Source organism: Melospiza georgiana, chromosome 1, assembly GCF_028018845.1.
Source record: "Melospiza georgiana isolate bMelGeo1 chromosome 1, bMelGeo1.pri, whole genome shotgun sequence".
NCBI lineage: Eukaryota > Metazoa > Chordata > Aves > Passeriformes > Passerellidae > Melospiza > Melospiza georgiana.
In genome coordinates, this window is record NC_080430.1 from 54,656,233 (window position 1) to 54,677,067 (window position 20,835).

Sequence of the window (20,835 nt, forward strand, 5' to 3'; positions counted from 1 at the left end):
CTTCCCCAAGGTAGAGTGTCCTGAACTCCGATACAGCTCCTAGAGACCAAGCTCCTAGAGACCCACATATGCTTTTTACCTCTTGGTTATGCATCTGATACTTCTTGAAGCATATAAATTAAATCCAAACTCAGAGACACATTCTGTAAAAGGTGACTTGAAAGATGAATCAGAGGAAATTTTCTGTGCTGAGTAGCATGTGAAATGAAAGAATATTTGTGAACAAATATTAACTAAATTAAATGCTTATTATTAAGACATTTGAAACAATTTTTAATTTATTAAACCATAGGTTTTATTTCAGCAGTGAATGTAATGAACTTTATTAAACTCAATTGTAGCAAGAGCAAAGGTTTATTAGCTAGTTTACAAAATCTCACAAAACATGTCAATTGAGAGTAGATTGTCAGCTGAAACTGTGACTTACAGCAATACATCATTATTAAAAAAAATGGGTTTAAGGGTTTTATATTTCTGTGTTGCATTTGAGATAAAAATATAATCCAAAAGTAGAAAAGTCTTTCCTGCCTTGCACCATGGGTAGATCTGTGTTAAATAGGCATAACACATTGCCATTCTGCCAACATAGCATTTTACATGTACTGAGCTTGGGTGTAAATGACCTTAATTAGGTTAGTAGTAATCAGGTCTTGTGTCATAGGAACACAGGTTGTACATACATGGTCTTTATTAAATTAATAAAATAAATATTCCTTCTGGAAATAGGAGCTAATTCTATCAATCATGAATAAATGATTTAACAGCAGAGAGGAATCACTCCCCAGGTTTACTTTGGAATCCTCTCCGTCCCAGTCCTCCCCAAGGAGAGAAGGATCACATCCCAAAGAAATTAATGTCTTTAAAAGTTGTAAATACTTCTTCTGCTGTACAGTCACTGTGCCTTACTAGACACACAGTCTCCATATATGCAAACCCTTCATTCAGCTCTGTCATCCCAGTGTACCTGAAGGGGCTGCTTGGTATCCAGAACAAGGCCTGAAAGGATTAGCACAACACTTCTCCTGGAGACATTACATGTTGCCACAGTCCTAGGCAAGCCTCCCTTAATTTCCCTTGACAGTTCATCATATCCTGACAGCAAAAATTCCTCTCTATCAACTTGCAGGCTTTTTGTCCTCCTCATCATACAGCCTGGACTAGAAGTTTCCATGGCTGAAATGCAAGTGTTCTAGCATTTCACATTACTTAGGTTTGATTTTATTGCTTGGGATTCTATTTAAGATTTTTATGTAATGCAGCGTGGCATTGGTAGGATGATTAAGTTGAGGTATTTTGATGGTGTTTATAGCTCTTTGCTTTATCTAAAATGAAAGAACATTACTTCAATTAAAATTACATTATAGAAAAATAAAGCATAGTAAACAAGCATGGTTCATGCAAACCAGCATGCTTCTTGTGGTCAAAATATGCAACATTGGCAGCAGCTAAGATGCATCTCAGAAGTCTCCTCTTTGAACAATATCATTCCAGTAAAAAATTACAAAAAATATTAGCAAATGAACCATTGATTGTTTTAGAGTATTACATTTATAAGTTCAATCAGAATCCACTATCATTTGTCACTTCTCATTAAACAAGCATTCTCTGAACTTACATGACATTTGTCTCTAAGAAAAGGCAGGATTGACTGAAAAAATTGGAAAATTATTAGAGAACCAATATCACAGCATGTGAATAGGAAAGACTACTGCACATGTTTCCAGGTGTTGCAACAGATTTCCCCATATATTCTGTGTACTTTATGACATACCAAGTAGTTCAACCAATTTGTCTTTCTGGACAATTGACAAATAGCCAGTGTTGGCTGTTTCTGCCTTTACCCACAACTTGTTTTGCAATTAAAGGAATAAAACAGACCAATACTAAAATCTCCTCCTACCTACATCTGACTTGAGAAATACCTACATTAAAAGAGCCACAAATTCCATTATCCCATTATTTTATACCAGGACCTGAGCTTCACTGCAGATGAGACACAGCATGTCTCTAGGTTATCATGTTTCCCTCTAATTCATGTTGTAACAAAAAAGAGTATTCAAAAACAGTTGAAGAAACAGTTATAACCGTGTTAAATAACTTTGTTTTGTCTGACCAATTCCAGCCTCAAAAACCTTTACTTCCTACAGACTGACTTTTTTTAAGCTCTACCTGGTGTCCCTTGTTTTTATTGAATTTTAATTGACTTTATTTTAACATATTCTGAATCATTTAAGGGGGTAGGATGCTCTCTGAAGTCACTTCTGTATTAGATTACACACTTCAAATCTGTAGGCTCTATCATATTGAACATATTCAGCATAGCCTGTTCCCCCCCCGCAAAAAGCACTTTTCCCATCTTCTAGAAATTGTGATATTACTTCCTTCAAGACTTTAGTAAAAATGCAATATTATTAAGTAAATGCGATATTAATTCCAGCATTCATTGAAATTATTCACAATTTGCATTTGCCTAATGACAAATATAAGCACTTTTTCTACATTCAGAGCTGTTAAGCTTCCTCAGGGAAATGGACTGGTTCAGCACCTGTGTTTTTCAGGATTTTAGGGCTTAAATTCTGGTGTCAGAGCCTGACTTTAAGCAAGCAAATGATGCAATGGCACAAGGATTTGCAAAAATAACTTCTGTTTCTTTTTTAGCTTACTGCTGTGTGTTACTGCTCTGAGAGAAGAGCTGGTGAAAATCTTTTTGAGGGAGAGTGAGATACACTTACATATGGTAATGCTTTTTAAAAATAAAAAAAATTATTTCATAGCTATAGGTATCATTATTTATTTAGTATCTCATCCAATAATTCTTCTAGCCCTGAAAAACAGCTCCACTTCAAAAGAAAACCCACAAAAGCATTCAGAAAACAAGTAAGTGCAACATTTTGTGCATGTGCTTGTCAGGGACTGATATCTTGTGTTATCCAGTGTTTGTTTAACAGAATCTTATCAATGATTTAATGAGCTGTTTGTTAGGTAGGAATTTTCTAAGAGGGAATGCCACAGTCAAAGACACAGTTTAAAAGAAAAACTGTTGAATGGTAACACAAAAAGGTTGAATAGTATCTTCAGAAACACAATTATACATGCTTGTTCACTTCCACTTACCCATGAAACAATGCACAGCTAATTCATGTGAGAGCTAACCCCAAAGCATACAGAATTGCTCAGTGACTTCGTGCAAGAGCCTAAATAGACACTTATGCTTTACATAAGTGCAGGCTCCTCCCAGCCTCTTTGCATGTTAGTGCAAGCTTTGGGGAAGACCTTTCATATATATTTTCAATGTACAACTGCTGCCAAAATTGCCACTCCAGGTTTTTCAGTTTGTCTTTGGCATTAACAAACCTTCTGTTTGTAATACTTGTGCTTTAGAAGCAGCACAGTCATGCACAGCAACTGCAGTCCTGCTCTTCACAACTTTACAGGTGAACTTTTTATCCCAATGATGCTTTCTCTAAAGCACCAGGCAGTTCTTGCCAGAACAGCTTAGATAGTGGTGCAGAAAGCAGTCAGGTGCACAGCACAGAGCAAATCAATACATTAACTTTAGCAGAAGCTACTACCTATCCCAGTTACTTACAGGAGGATAGGTAGAAAGGTAAAACACATCCATAATGCCTTAAATATAGTGGCTCTTCTATCTTCATGTATGGGTATTCATTTTCATTTCCTGGATCCTACTGTGAATGCTTCCAGTGGACTGCACAATAGCTACAGTTTAAATATTTCTTAAACAGAGTTTTTGCTCGGTGTGGGGACACTTGGCTTATTTTCTGGCACTGAGCGCCTGTATTAGCTTCCCTGAATGTATCCCCACACCTTCCATAGTTTTGGATCTAAGAGCAGAAAACAATTTACAGACCTTTAACATCAATTGTTATTAGTGTCTCTCTTCTGCACACTCATGCCTGAGAAGTGGACTGCCAGGAGACCATCCCCAGGCACAGGGAAGAAAGTCTCCTAGAACACCTAGGAAGGGACTGAGTAAGGAAGATAGACAAGCAAGCTAGGACAGATTCAAGCATAGCTGAATTTCTATTTGTAGTCACTCTTTTCTCTTCTCCTCATGTACTACAGCTTCTCAGGATTTGACCTTCAGTGAATATAAATACTGGAGAACAACTTCACTAAGATAGCGATGCACACACATAGCAACCACAGTTGATATAAGCCCATATGCTTCTGTGGAAAAAGATGATAATGAAACAGCTCTGAGCAGGTCCACAGACATGATAAAAACTTATCAAATAAATTCTGTCCTATTAGGAAACAAATTCTATTCAGAAAACAAGAGTGACCACTTGTTCTCTCTGGTGGAACTATGGATCTTGCACAACTACCTTCATGCTGGCTGAAACCACGGTTTCAGAGAATGTTGGTTTTCCACTGGACAGTGTGGAGCAGACCAAAATGTGGAATATGCAGAGGATCACACTGGTGTGGAAACAGCCAGAAGTTCTCCTCCAGAATAATTCAGCAGAAAGAATACAAACTTCTGAATATAGATAGGCCTTATGAATAAAGCAGGAATGTATTTCAGTGAGAGTAAAAAATGTTTTTTATTCTGGGCATAACAGTCAGTTTAAACATCCACAGCTGTTTAAATGCACCTTATAATTTCCCTAGAAATACTGCACACTACATTGATATACACATGAAGGCATTTACATGTGTAGAAGAGCAAATTCCTTTGAGAAGTCACTCTCCATTGCAGCATAAATACCATACCATACCACTGAGGTGGAAGTTGTTAGTGTTTCTTACCAGTAGGTCAGTCAGCAATTCCATCTGTCTTTTTGACAATTTGTTCACAGCTTCCTACTTCCCTTGAGGTTTCTTGTCCAGTGAAAACCCCTTAGAATGCACCGTGAGTGCAGGTTTCCTTTTTTTTCCTGTGTTGTGCAAAGGCAAGCTACAGAGCAGAGTTGGTTTTTTTTTTCCACAAGGCCAAATGCACATTCCTTCACAGTTCCTTCCTATCACAGCTGATAAATTCCTGATTCAAGACTGAGAGCAGCTCCAGCCAAGTCCCTCAGCTGTGGCTCCATTTTAAGAGGGGTTAAACTACTGTATATCCCATTGGTTTCAGTGGGAGACAGAGAGGCCTGGCTCCTCTATGTTACATGGTCCATGTATGGTTTGTATATTGGAGCCAGTTTCATGTACAAGACACACTGACAGCACTATCCGGTCTTTTCATTTTCGGTGCCTAAATCAAAGAATTCAGAAATGAGGAAAGCCGTTTTACTCCATCCTCCATTTCTGTACCTGGCCAGATCCTTCCATTCCTTGTTAGCAAAAAGAAGTGTGTAATGCCAAGATGATAAGTGCTGAGATCCAGGTGTTAAAATTATTCCCTTTATATTGATCTAAATCTTTGTCCAAATAAAAATTACAATAATTAAATTACCAGTGAGTGAAATCATGATGAGTATGAGTGGGTCAATGTTTTACCCCTAGAGCTCTTGAATATTCCACTCTCAAAGAGGAAAGGGGAGGTGAATGCATTTGAAGGTATATTAAAATAATGCCATTTAGAATAGATCCCTCTTGAAAATATTTGCTTAATAATAGAGTCTGTGCTGTTTTAAGCAAACCTACTTTTTTGCTTTAAAAAATATTTTTAATACTTCAACAGCGTCTTACTAAATAAACTGACAAAACATCTCAGAACCTAACATAAACGTGCAATTTTAATGCCTTCTAATCACACAAATCAGCACAAGATTTTTGTACTTGTGCATGACCTTCTTCAAATTATCCCTCCATTTTGGCTGAATGAGAATGAGCATGGGCTATTTGATAAAAAACACTAAGTGTGTGAAATGAGGGGCCCTCATCGTTTCTGCCAGACTCCTCTTGACAGAATGATGATAGAAGCATCACATCCCTGGGAGAGTAAATGCAAACTGACAGGAGATGAGCCTTTAGATGTTGAATATAATCTTGAATTGTGCTTGAAGTGTCTTATTATCTTGTCTTTTGATGTCTGAAGGGGTGGCTCATTGTTAGAAAAAGGAAAGCCCTTGCACATCTTTGCCATCTTTAAAAATTGTTTGGCCTTTAACAACTGCTTTTCCAACTAATGTCCATTTCTCCTGACAATAAATATGGCAGGTCGTCAGTAAGTGACAAACAATTTACTTTACATGCCAAGCTTTTATGTCTTTTGAGAGCTCATGTGGAAGCATATTTTAAAAAGCCAGGAAATTAGCACCATTACAAATGTTAAAATGGCTGCGTGTGCATAGCATGCTGCATGGTTATTCATTACTGCTACGTTTCTGTTTTAAAGTCCTGTCTTTCCTGTAATCAGACTGCTGTTAAAGTTCTTTATTTATCATTGACTAAAAATAGTCAATGAAAAATAAAGAGCAAGAGGCAATTTTCTTTTGCTCTAAAAAAAGAAGTATTATAGATAAAGTACATGGGTAATGCATAAAATCATATTTATTAATCATAACAAATCAATATTAGTAGCAGTATGGCACAGTTTACCTGTATTGCAGATCCTCACAATCACATCACTGTTTTTCCACCTTCAAGCAGCTTGACTTTCTTTTTTTTTTTTTTCCAACTTAAAAGTTTAATGACGAATCAGATCAATATGATTCCTTAGCAACTAAATCACAGGCACACTAGTTTTTCCTGTCACAGCACCAGTTTTGTGAAAGCAGTCAAGTTCTTTTTTCAGGCCTCCGTCACTCTGAGAATCCATAAGAATTCTCAAATGGATCATAAACTGTTACAGGGTTCAGGTTATTGTATCATTATAAAAATGTATTGATATAGTACAGATGACAAGACATGCAGCTCTTGTGCTAGTCTATTACAACCATCTGAATACCATAAGAAATATCATATATAAACAAAATAAAACAGCAGCACACTGTCTTTTAGGGAACCCTTTTTTTTTTTTTTAACTGTTTTAAGCTGGTTTGAAATACCACAGTTATATGAACCCAGAGAAAACGATACAAAACCAGAAGAATGTTTTATTAAAAATAAATAACCAAAAACATGACCAGACCCTAGAGATACTTTTTTCTTTTTGCAAGAATGGGCCTGATTTTTCTCCTTATGATGAATGTTTCACGCCTGAGTTTTCAGGTAGAGTATAAAGTAAAACCCTCCTTCATCTCCCTTCCAGTAGAGCCCCAGACAGCCCAGCTACCACAGCTGGGAGAGAGAATGCACCCTGTATTCTAGCACATCAGCCTTTATACCAGTCAGGGTCTGCTGACACAAGCAAGAAATTTTTAAAGTGCTATTCAAAATACACCAGCATCATTTTACACAAATGACACAATGGCAATAGGAGAAAGGCTTGACGCCCAAACTCAACCCCTTTGAAGGCCACGGTCACAAGCCAGAGTCCCGCAAATCCCGCAAATCCAAAGTTGCTCATGGACTAGCGCATCTCATCTGAGCAAAGCTTGACATCATCTGGTCCCTCTTTTATTCATTGTTTCATAAAAGCAAAGGGATGTGGGGGCTGGGGAGAGTGGGAGCAAGCCGGACCAGCTGATTGAAAGATTTTTTTTTCTTGTCAGCAACTGTTATGAGAAGGTTCACTGTGCTATATCCACGCAGTTAAAATGAGAAGACTCTGCAAACAATGCATCAAATCCCAGCAAGACAGCCACACAAGAGTTTTCCCTCACACTCTTCATACCAGGAAGAAAAAAACCACATCAGCTCAAACAACTTATGCAGATGCTTTTCTTGCTGGATATTGTCACTAAGTTTATTGTGCTCATGACAGTAAAGTATATTCAATTAGTAGCAAAATTTTTTTATATGTTTTCATTTCCTTTTTTCTTTTAGCTATAAATTCCATTTTTCCTTCATCAATATTTGTGACTCACAGTCCAAATATTTATGACTTCTGGCAAGGAAGTACAAGAAAGGAGGAGAAATATAAATCACAGTTGAGCCCAAATATATCTACCTAATTTCCTTCCTCTTCCTTTAATTTCTCCTGATTTCTCTAGTTGTTTTTGTTTTAGTAATAATTACCATTTATGTTCCTTTTTTTTTTTATTTATGATAACCATCTCTAATTAACAACTTTCCCACCTTAATGGAAGCTTTACATACATTGCACCACTGACCTTTCCATGGCAGCAGAGGTGGAGTTGCAGAGCCTTAGCAATGCTCATGGAATACACCTGCACAGCAAAGCAGAAACCTAAAGTAACCCCAGCACTGGGTCCATAATTCATCGTTTGTTAAATATGAATGCAGCATGATTATAGAGTGGTTGCTCCTTCCTGTCAGTATGTTTCCTTGGCTGATTTTAGCTCCACAGCGCAAGAAACCGCTGTAGAGGAGTGATTGAAACAAGTGCAGGGCCCAAGCTAGCTTGCAGGTATTGCTAGGATGAATATCTATGGTCTTCTGTGACGGACAGTCACCCGAGACCCGTCAGAATCTGGCCTCAAGTTTATTCAAATCACTGAGGAAACAGAACATCTCTACACCATGAGAATAAATCCTAACTGTATGCAAAAGAAAATAAAAAAGCTACTCCATATAGTATTTGCTCAAGAGATTAGACCGAATTCAAATGATTTTTCTTCCTCTCCAGTTAACAGTACTCTACCTCAAGAAATAATTACACATGCTTAATAGTACAATATATTAAAGCATGCCTTAAGGTATGTTAACTGAAAAGCTTAATTCTGGCTTCTTGATTAAACAGAGGTTTTTGATCATCCTCTTCAAGGAACAAACTCTTCCAAACACTAAGCTTCAAACAAATCAAAGAAGCCTAAAGATCTTGACAGATGGAACCAAATGTGTTTTGCAACTGCCCATGACACAGCTGGATGTGTTTCCAGCTGTGCACACACACCAAGGAGCAGAAGAGAGGGGAACAGCTCCAAGCCTGGCTGTGAGGAAGAAGAGAAGACAGGAAAGAGGGCACTTTTGCTTTTGCCAATGCTCTGCTTTACAAACCTTGGTGTTTGTGGCGATAATAACAAGCTAGGCTGGGTGTCCAATGTACTCTGGGAGAGGAGTTCCTTCAAAGGCCTCTGGAAAGCAACTGACTGCTAGTAATTCTATATTCAACAACTTAAACCCAATATTTTAAAATGTAGGACTATGACAGACAGGAGACTGAGCTAGAAAATGAAAATTATTTAATAGAATCTCTAATGGTCACCAAACCATACTGCTACTATCTGAACTGAAAAGCACAAAGATGTTCCTAAAAGCCAATATTTTAAAAGTGAATGCTACTGCCATCCTGTAAACTCCATGCTAGTCTTGAAAGAAGGAATCTAATGATAAATAGCTGTAGAAAATGCAGTTCCTAATGCAAAAATCTTTATTACTTATTTGTGGAACATTCAAATCTTCAGTGTAACGTGAAATTGTTTTAGGACTCTGAGTTTTTTTATTGCATTAAAATAATGAATGTCATATTTCAGTCACACTAGCTGTTAATGAACATATATTACATTTGTTTTATATATATATATATATATATATATTACAAATATATATTTAACTTTTGTAATCCATTTCAAGTAGGGTGATTACTCTGTAAGAAAATGTCAAACTGTCCAGAAATTAAAATGATGGTTTACCTTTCTGAAAAAAGGACATCTATCTGAGAAGAAAAACAAAATTCCCACTTTCCTAATATTGTATATTCTTTCTTGTATATTTATATATTTCCTTTTTTATGTATTTCTTTCTTAATATTGTCTATTCTTCTTTTTTGTAAATTCTAAAATACAACCAGAAATCCAAATTTCTTTTAGGCATAGACAAGTAGTAGTTTAGAGTTTAAAAAACTTGCTTTAGAATACTGGGGTGTGCATTGTTCATTGATTTGGTAGATATAGATATCCCTGAAATCTAGAGAACAAACCCAATTTTAATCTCTCTGAAAACAGCACATTCTACCTAGCCAGACAGGATGAGGTACTATTCTTCTTTAGATTACATCTGCTTTCAAAATAAAAGGGCTTCTGAGAGCATCAAAGCAGTATCACAACATAAAGCAGGACATGTCACAGTACAAATCTTTCTTTGTTTCATACTGATATTGATTTTGATTTTTAGATGGTGGAAAAAGAGAAAAGCAAGACTTTGTGGTTTAAAAATACCAAGATATTTACATGAAAAAATAATATTCCTGTTGAAACCTGCAAATTATGACACATTTAATTTTATACTGATTTTGTCCCTGTTTAGCATTATTTTTCTCATTTCATTGTTCGAATGTAGCTGCTACATCTGAGTTTGTCAGAAATATTTTTGTAACTCACAAAATAATGTTATTTTGTAAGTACTAATGGAAGTACTAGTGGTAGTCATGTAAAAAGTCAGAAAACAAACCATTTGTGGAAGAAACCTTAATATAATGAATATGCAATTAAATCAAAGTATAAAAATCCAAAAAGCTGGTGTTCCCATCCTTTGACCATCTCTTCCCCCAAAAAGGGACCACAGATGGTGGATCCAGAAGAAAAACAGTTTCACAAGGAAAAAGAATTAAAACAAAGAAGAACCTACAAATGACAAGGAAAAAAAAAAAACCTAGGAAGACAACACAAGGAAAACCAAGTGCTACACAGGATATTAAAGAGAAAAATGATCCACAGGAGAATGGCAACTGTTACTATGAGCTTCCTACAGCTACCTCTGCCTTTAGATATTTTTAAAAAATTTATTAACCTGACAGCAGGAAACTTTATACAGATTGCCCTGACAGGGTGCCAGTTTGGTATAAGCACTTGCTGCCTCTTTGTTTAGCATAAGGAAATCCAGAGAGGTGTTAAGTGGAGCCATGTGTACATTTGGGCAAATCTAACTTGGCTGCCATCTGCCTCACCTGCACATTCCTACGGAGAACTTGATTAATCATGCGAAGTCCAGTCAAAACATATCATTATCCTTCCTTTTTACATTTATTTCCTTTTTAAATGTGCAAGTGTCTGATCTATTATTAATCTCGAAACACAAACTGGCAAGGAGCTCAATCAAAGAATCTAACAGTTCTTTCACAAATTACCTGTTTATTGTTTAGTAGCCAGCACGTCCCCTTTGAAACAGCCAGCCATTTATGTTGCTTTTAAACAAGTTTGTTGCTATTTTTATAACTTCAGAGAGAAGAAAGATTAATTAAAAATTAACCTTTTGTCTTTCAGTTATACCAATTACATACTAGGATTTAATTGGTTTTTCCTTCCCTCTCTAATGTTAGTTGTTCTATGTATAAATACAGAAAAGGAGACTTCAAGACTCATTTAAAAACACATAGCATATACTTTAAAAAAAAACACTATTAATTTAACCTTGAGTATAAGTTTTTCTTTGTTTTTTATTTAAATGGTCTGTCTTTGTCACAATTCAGGGACAGCTACAAGTCCCCTCTTTATTTCCATACAAGCAGGGCAATTTATTAGAGGGACTGCCATACCTGTCCTTTATCAGCCCAATATTGCTTTCATCACAGGCTAAGTGACTAAAACTCTGGTTTCCCCAGAGCTAGAGCATATGTGCTAGCACCAGTACCACCGCAGCCTGAGCTACCTGCAGTACCTCAGCACAGCAGGAAAGCTAAGCTGAGGATGGATTTTCTACCTTACCATTCCATCATGCTTCATGTTTAAATTGTCATAACATCTATTTTGGTTTTAATGGACCTTTACTCCCCATTCACAAGTACACGTCCCACTGACAGAGTAAGACTTCTGCCAAGAAATCAGACAATAACATTATTCAGAGTAATTCAAGTCCCTGTTTGCAAATACCTATTTAAAAATGCTCATGTAAAATATATCCTTCAGAAATAACAATCAATCACATAGCCAAATCTCTGGGTTCTATAAAAACTTACTCTTTGTTTAAGCAAGACATCAATAAATTTTACAAAATGAATTTACAAGACTCTATGATGACTCAGTCCTGCAAACATGCCACCCATTAATGTTTCTCATTGACACAGTCTTTGTAATTAAATAGGGCTCCTAATCCACAGATTATTTGCTTTAAGGAAAGTACCACACATTCAAGCACTAACAGGATCAGTTCTATGGCATGGATAACTGATAGTGTCTTAGAACAAAGCACCCACAATGAGGAAATTAAGGAACAAAATTATGTGAAGAGAGAAGAATCTTTACATGCAGAACAAACATATTTCAGGTGTTATGTCTGAGGCCTCTAAAAAAGGAAGGAATATAGGAAGAACTTCCCTATCAGAACAGAAATATTCACTAGCACTTTAAAATCCATCAAGAGCCACAAATGCACATTGCCTTCTTCCACTGAAATTACCAAACCTTAGCACACTGTTCCTGATGGGCAGAAATCTTATAGGCCTCTAAAATTTGAGGCTATAACCAAACCACTGAGAATCATCCTTAAATAGACTGATGAAAGGAAAGCTCATCGTCTGAAGGCCCCCACAGGCTAGATGTACTGTTAAGGATGATAATGTCAGCTTCCTCACAGCAACCTGGCAATGACCTCTGCTCTGACCTGCAGAGACCACTGTCTCAAGAGGTAAAAGACAATTTAGTCCTTTATCCTTTGTAACTGAAATTATTCCAGTCCCATAAATTCTAATCAAAGCAACTCCAATTAAAAAAAAATATATATATATTTATAACATATGTTTCTTTAAAGACTAGTACAAGGGATCTACTAGCAAAACATAATCAGCCAGAAACAATTTCTACCTTGTTTCTCTGCAGCATATATGCGTATGGTTACATAGAAGGATGCACACTGTTCTGAAACACAGGTAACAATGTGGGAAAGGAGAATAAAATACCAAAGCCAATGCAGAGGTTTGAAAATAAAAACTTGTTTATTTAAATGCGTGCAGATTCATTTAACTCCCATATCCCCACTCCATATTTCAAGCATACACAGCATTATGAAAAGATCAAAAGCCCACTAATGAACCAAAGAAAACCACAGTCATCAGATCCAGCACAAGAAACTTAAGATTTCATTTCACTGGAACAAAACCTTGCCAGCAAAGGAAAAAAAAAAAAAAAGATTAGCAGTCAATTTTTTTTTCTGTCCTGAAATAATTAAATAGGAAACACTTCTGCTCCAAAATTAGAGGCTTGGTATTGCCCTCACTATACACTTATAGCTTTATTTATTTTTGATTCATAGAACTGAATCTCAAAGAATAACTTTTTATCATACAGTAAAATTACCTTAATATGCGAGTGCATGCACTCCCAGCTTTTTTTCCCCGTCATCTAATTATGTCACAAATTGCCTTCAATTAAGCATTAATTAAGGACTAGATCTAACTCCAGGAAAGTCAGCCTCAGTCCACAGGGGGTTTTGATGCTTGGATCAGCCACTTCATTCTTGGGATTTTTTTACCCTACTGAGAATTTTATATACAACATACCCTTGGTGTCTATACCAACTTTTGAATCTCAACAATTTATCACACAGCTAAACATGATGGGTGCTTTTTTTCCTTCTAAGATTTTTTTTTTTCAGAGCAATACTTCATAATTTATACTCGAATTGTTTGAAAATACATTAAAAATGACAAGTAGAATTAGTTAAGTTAGGATCAAATACCAATATGTTTATTCAAGCGAAACTGCTACTTAGCATTAAGAAAAGCTTTCTCTTGGAAGACTGGTGGCATTTGGCCTGGGCTAGTATTTTGAAGGATATTGCAGAGTAAGGCAAGTTGATCTGAAAATGACGCTGCCAGAAAAGTCAAGAGCCATACTCAATTTCTATGTTACTTAATTAGATTCTGTAGTTAAAATAGGAGCTATTACTTCACAAATATTTTTAAAATAAATAGCTCACCACAATATCTCTTACAAAGCAACTTCACAATCTCATACTGGAATTTCTGTAACAAAAACAGTGTAACTATGCTAACCCACATTTCAAAACTGTATTTTTGAGGTAATGAGTTTCAGGACAAATTCCTTTACCAACATTTTGCACCTAATTTTTGATGACTTTCTCTACTTTTTTCTGGTTTCAGTATCAAAATTCTTTAGCGTGAAGTTAAAGAATGCAAATTCAAAAGAGTCCACTGGTATAAATGCACAAGTAGAGGATTACAGACTCCTGGACTACGGGACAGCATTTTCTTTCAAAGAAAAACAAATTCTAAAAATTAAAAAAAAAGGAAAAAAAATCACCACCACCAGGAGAAAACAAGCCAGCAAACAACAGCAACCCCTCCAATCACAGCAACTACTGTCCTCACCCACAGGGAACAGCTGCAACACAGTGGCAAAGTGCATCTTCCCAGACACCTGTACACCAAATTCAGGTGGAAGCTATTTCAAGTCATCAGGAACTTTTACTTAATGCCGGTATTTCTGAGACTTAAAATGCTGCAGCATTCATCCACTTTGTTACTGATAGCAAAGCACCCATAAGAGAAACAAAAGTTTAGTGCCTCTCTTGAAAAATAAATACAATTAGTTGTGCTCCTGCCTTTTCCTCACTGGCCGCAGGGACTGTTAGTGAAAAGGTACCATTTTGATTGGTAACAAATACCCACTGTTTCCATGGCATGCAGTGAAATACCAGAACAAGGAAATTTGAGAATAAGCAGGTAAATTTTAGGAAAAGGTGAAGATGAGAAAGGCAGGCCTTTGCAGAAAGAAACTTATCCATCAAAAGAAGCAAAGCAGAATGTGTCTGGTAAAAGAAAAGAAAGCTCTTCGCATCTCATTGTTCAAGTCTGTTCATCTATATGAAAATAAGACTCATGAAATATTGCTAACATCAACAAAACACAAAAATGCTGGTCATTCTTTCCAACTAAACCAGTACATGATTTTCACAAATCCTTAAAAAAAATGAAAAGCAGCAGTGTAGAAAAACTTTGTTCTCTAGGGACCTGTCTCCTCTTGACTTTCTAAAATGCTCCTCCCTCACCTGCTTAAGAGATTTGGGGAAAATTTTCACACAATATGTATTAATTGTTATATTTTTAAAATATATTTATTATCTCCCATTACATGAAAGAAGGTTGAAGGAGAAAGTTGTCATTCTCTATGTCAACACCTGTCAATATGTTTACAATAATTTAAGTTCAGACACTGCAAAGAAAAGTACAAAGTATGCATTCCTAACATGCTATTCATAGCATTAAACAAAGAAAAAACTATAGGGTGGTGATGTTCCATATTTATGTATCAGAGCTTTAACAGAACTGCACTTGATAATTTTTAGTGTTTACTGCAAATCTATCTTAAGGGATGCACTGTGATATAACATCTAATCATCTTTATTTTACATTGTCTCAATTTGATCCTCAAATGTATCAAAATTCCCCCACTATCATTTTTTTTGTTATAAAAGTTACTAAAATTAATTGACAAGTACTGTTGCTAATAGATCTGTAGCATCTGTCATAATTCTAACAAAACCTCAATAAATGGTAAAGAAGTTCATACCGAAGCAGCTGGACTATTTCACCTACTTTTGTTTACTTGGGGACATCTTTTTAGCAGTATAAGGATCAGAATAACAAACATCTTACATTCATCAATAGAAAAAGCACAATATATGAATTTTTAGCTTTTTCACTTGTGCTTTTAGTGAGATAAATTATATTTTCAGCCCAGAAAGGAGCAAGATATGGTTACACATCATTTCTATATCACACACGACAACTCTAATGAAAGTGTCTGTGTATATTTCACTACCACTGTAGAACATCCAAATGACAAGGGCTCAAAAAATATCCTGCCTTTTATTAGAATACTTGCCTGATCGAAAAACAAACAGACATTTCACTATCCTGAAATTAAAGCTCATTTTTTGGTTTCTATATGCCTGGCTGTATTTAATAGAGGGAGCCTAAACATTTGAGCAAATAAAACATATAAACACAGCTGAAGATATTTATATTACTCTAGATAGCCTTTTGAATTTTAGACATTATAATTCTTTCCTGGATAAAATGGGCAAAAATAATGATTATATGCTTTTTGAACATTCAAACTGCTAATGGAAATTATGTTTTCCATGGAAACAAAGATTACTAAGAGGGTGCTTAAAAATGGATGTGATATTCAGTAACAGTCAATACTACAATCCAGAAATTAATTTTTTGGGGGTGCTTAATTATTTTTTTTTCCTGCATCTGTATTGAAGTTATTTATTAAAACATTCTCTGCTGTATGTTTCAGTAATGTGTAAAGAATATTACAATATACAATTGCACGTGTTCTTTTGTTTTTAAAAAATCTTGCAGCTCTTATTGTAGGTAGAATACTGAAATTTGAACACTGCTACAGATTTCCTTACAGATTATGAAATCAAAAGTTGAATCTTAGAAAATGGGCTCTCACCCCCTCTGCCTTAGAGCTGCATTCCCTTTAAACAAGACCTTTTTCCCTTTGAACTTCCACCGATAGAATAATAAAAAATAAGTAAGTGCTCCGTTTTATTAAGGTTTGTCTCAGGTCACAAATAGAAATAATTAAAAGGGACTTCTTCAGGAGTGTAGTCCTTCTAAACCCCAAATGTCACAACGTGCCATACAGTGCTGCTACAGCTCAGACACCTATCAACATCTATCACTCAAGCACGCGCCTCAACAGCTCTGCTCCCTTTTCTGATTAGAGATCAGAGTTGCTTGAGTTGGCTTACAGGGTGTCATCCGTTTGAATGACAGATGTCTGTGTTGGAGTGCCACTCTCACTGCTTTTGTTTTGATTGTGAAATGTTACACTTATCTGGCGCAATTTAGACTATTCCAAAATGAATAAAAAATCAAAAGGAAATCTCTCTTTCCACGGGCTTGAGGAGGAATATTTAATTTCTAATTTAAATTCCAAAAACATTAGCTCCACGTGCAATACCCTTGCTAGGCTTTGTTTACTCAGTATGTAGTGTTTTCTACAAGAATCTTTCAGTTCTCTTCAGTCAGATTTATTTTTACCATTAAAAAATTTCAACTTTTCAGTTTAATCAAGCCTCGGAAAAAGCTGGTAGCATGTGCAACACACCAGCACATACCACAATAATTGTTAAAGTACTCCAAGAAAATGATACACACACACACACATGCAGACACAATTTTATGTTAGAGTCCATGGTTCAAAATATTCATAAAACGTCTGCAACTTGCACTAAATACGTCCATTGTTAACAAAAGTTTTCAGGACTGATGCTGTCATTCTGGTAACCAGTTGCAATAGGAGCAGAGGACTCTGTGCCTGCATGCTCCAAGCTACTCTTTCCTACTTACAGGAAAATTGAGCGAAGATAAAAAAAAAAAAAAAAAAAAAAAAAAAAAGAACAGGGGAAGATTGCTCTTCCGGACAACATGGTAGCAGTGAAATGAAATACCTAGACAGACTTACCGAAGAGCTTGCTGGGAGTGTCCTCGCTGTCATTTGATTCCACAGGCGCAAGCAAGGGCTCATTCAGCTCGTTGTCTGAAGTAGCTGCCTTGTCCTCACCTCTCAACTCTGCATTCATTTCACTCCGCAGTGACAGCAAGGGCTTACTGACTTGTCCAGCTATCATTGGATCCTAGGATGGGGGGAAAAAAGAGTGAGGGGGAAAAAAAGTGGCAGCTTTGGTGTGCGTATACTCTCTCTTCCACTCCCTCTCTCTCTCACACACACACACATACACACACTCTCTCTCTCTCTCTCTCTTATCTCTGGCTGCTCCTGCTGTTATTGCTGGCTGCAGTCAAGTGAAGAGCTATTACAGATCCAATGAGTTTTCCATTACTCCCCACCCTATTAAAGCTCAACTAGCATGTGAGAGATTCAGGATGCTTTGGAGAAAAACTTCTATGACAGCAACATAACCAACACAGCTTTAATTGTGGGATGTGCTTTTTTTTGTGTGTATGTTTTTACACCTCACCCTGCCCTTAGCATAGTAAGAGAAGAAATTCCTATATGCTCCGATACCACAGAAGAGGAGCCCCCTGTGAGTGCTCCATAGTGATTTAAAGAGGCATCCTCAGCTGTATAACATTAATAAAATCAAATGCACAGTTTCTAGCATTACAGCGTTTCTATGAAAATACACAGCATCAAATAGCCATTTCATTACATACTTTAAAAAGTGATACAATTTTCTTCTAACTCTTCCTGTCATTGGGATACTATACTCCAAAAGTCCATAAAGACACAAACACTGATGTTTCTTTTGAAAATAAAACCCACAGAAAACATTTTCTAGAAGATAAAATTAGGGAAGATACTTACACGTACAGTTTGCAATTATTCTTGTGTTTGCACCATTATATGCCCCATGCAACATTACACATATGTACACATCTAATTTTTTTTCTTGATGATCAGAATCTGTTTTATCTTCTGCTCATTGAGGATATTTGGGGTTCAGGTATTATTTCCAAGCACACTCAGTTATTCCGTTTGCAAAATAATAAGCATAATATCATGACAGCAGAGAAACCAGAGTAAAAAATACTAAGAAAGAGAAAAAGAGCAAGTGACCTTGTTGATCTCTCTAGCAGCTATTTATTGCAAAGTTCATGCCTAAATGGTTCTTATGCAGAGAACAGGTGACCAGCGAGCAAGTAGGTTGGCTAGCATGTTCCCTCTGTCCCGTCCTCACATTGGTCGATGTTCGCCTGTGGGTTTTTTAATGTATTCATGTCTGAAAAGTGAATTTGATATGACACATGATAATCTATGAAAATGTTAATCAATACAAATAGTTTAAGCTGTCATCAAATGCTCTTCTTTAGTCAATACTCATACTGCCGAAAACAATGTCACTGTCACCAGGGCTCAATTTGCACAGCACTTAAATATTGGACTCTGTGCATCAATGCACTCCTCTTCAAATACTGTAGGTAAACACATTTTCTCCCTATTTAAGGCTGAAGCACTCAGCACGCATTTAGTTGAGCCGAATCCTCCCTTTTGAATACCTTGATAGGTCCACTGGAGGGCAAAATTAATACTTAATTGAATCTCACAGTCATCAAAATAATCAATACTTTTTTATTATTTATTCTTTACAGTCTGTTGACTGTTTCAAACCTCTGAGGGAATGGTGGAAAGGATTCATGGCTTTGAAACACTGTCATTTAACAAGGTAATTTTCAGTGGGGCATTAGGGGTTGTGAAACATATAATAAAACAAAAATGGAGGCTTATAATAGGAAGAAAGAAAAGAATTATATTTCTGCCATCTAACAAAACAGGATAAATAAAAAAAGCAAGTGCAAGCAGGAGAGGGAGAAAGGAGGGGGAGAGGGAAAGAAAGACTGGCTTTTGAAGGGTTTTATCATATCAAGAGCAGAGCTGAGCTTTCATAATGCTGACATTTCTCATTCTGACAATCCTAAACAAGTGGAAAGGATGAGATCGCAGATATCATCTTTCATCACATTCCCCAGCTTAAGAACCAACATGACAGCTTCTCTTCCCTTTACACTGTTAATTACTAAATAAAATACTGCTCTCTGTCAGCATTAGATTATTGCAGATAGCAACCACAAACATTACTCCATTGTTTTGTTTTTGCCTTTTTTTATACCAGTGATACCTACCTTGAACCCTTCAGAAAATAAATTAGGCTTGTGTCTACATATTGTAAATACATGAAACATAATCAATTTAATCAATTTGGTCAATCCATGTTATTGTCAGGCTAAATTGCTGGCAATTTATTAACATTTCATTTACTGTATTTATTAGGCAGCAACAACCTGAACATTTCTTAGATGTTTCTGGAGAGGAAACAAAAACCAATAGATTTCTTTTGCAGACACTGTAAAAAAACTCAGAGTTGTTTAGCCTCATACTCACAGTGCACTATGGACAGTCATTTACTGAGGCAAAAAATTTGTTTGCTTTCATATACTAAATAATGTATTTTAGCGGGTTTTGCAGCTAAAGGTCATTGTGAACACAAACAGCATTGTTTCAGTCTGTGGTGTTTCTCTCAGTTTCAGCTACTCAAAACTAAGAGTAGTTACTAACATCCATAACAAACGTGAATCAGGACAAAATTTTACCTTTTTCATCAAAATTTGAGGAGGAAACTAATCATGTCCACAGGGAAAAACTCCTGATCTGAGGACTAACAGCAATTTAATGGATTTAACGGAATCTGTAGGATTCTAGATTAAGTCTAAGTTGCCAGATTCTGAAATTGAATGTATGAAAAATGGGAGGAAAAATAATGTGGGAAGTGTGACAGTGCTAGGAGAAACCTCAGCCCTTCGATGACAGTGAATTCACAGCAACTTCAACAGAGCCAGGATTTTATTTGTTATGTATATCAATAAATCGGCCTCATCTGGAGTACTTTGTTCATTTCTGGTTAGCCCATCTAAGAAATATATATCAGAAAAATGTGTAGTAAAAATGATAAACTGATCGAAAGGACTGGAAGTGCTTACAGAAAAGTGTGACTAAGAATGAGCATGATCAAAGGATAGAAGAAAATAAACAGCAGAGAGAAAATGTAGATCAGAAACTATTCACCCTAACTCATCTGAGGAGAAAAGGTGTCTCCATTGAAATGGGAAAAAGTTATAAATCTAATAATAATAAATTATATTTTTCCAAACAGTGGGTGGTGGAAAATCTGTTGAACTCATTGCTGCAAGGTATCACTGAGACCTGCACAGCAGTAAACACTAACATAGTCACTCACATGGCTGGGCATACTCTTAGCAGTGAATTTAAAACAGCTTTGCAAACACACAGGCAAGGACTATAAAAAGTGAATTATCATAAACTGCTGCCCCCTCCCTCGGGCAGCACAAGGACCTGTAGTTAGCCCCCAGCGTGGCTCTCTCTGCCAGGTGGGAAATGAACAACAACTTTCTCTATAAACAGACAG

The 20,835-nt window shown here is 36.3% G+C and overlaps 1 protein-coding gene across 2 annotated transcripts in view; it reads right to left on the bottom strand.

Annotated features, from left to right (window-relative positions):
• The window catches only part of POU6F2 (POU class 6 homeobox 2), a 307,632-nt gene that overhangs the window by 229,502 nt on the left and 57,295 nt on the right, over positions 1–20,835 (bottom strand). Inside the window, exons 1-2 of one of the 2 annotated variants that reach the window (XM_058034331.1) lie at positions 20,661–20,672; positions 17,355–17,526 (exon numbers count right to left, since the gene is read on the bottom strand). In XM_058034331.1, coding sequence (XP_057890314.1) covers positions 17,355–17,520 — 166 coding nt within the window. In that variant the 5' untranslated portion in view covers positions 17,521–17,526; positions 20,661–20,672. Of the gene's footprint in view, positions 1–17,354; positions 17,527–20,660; positions 20,673–20,835 lie in introns of those variants that run through there. The other variant, XM_058034322.1, reaches the window with a different exon arrangement.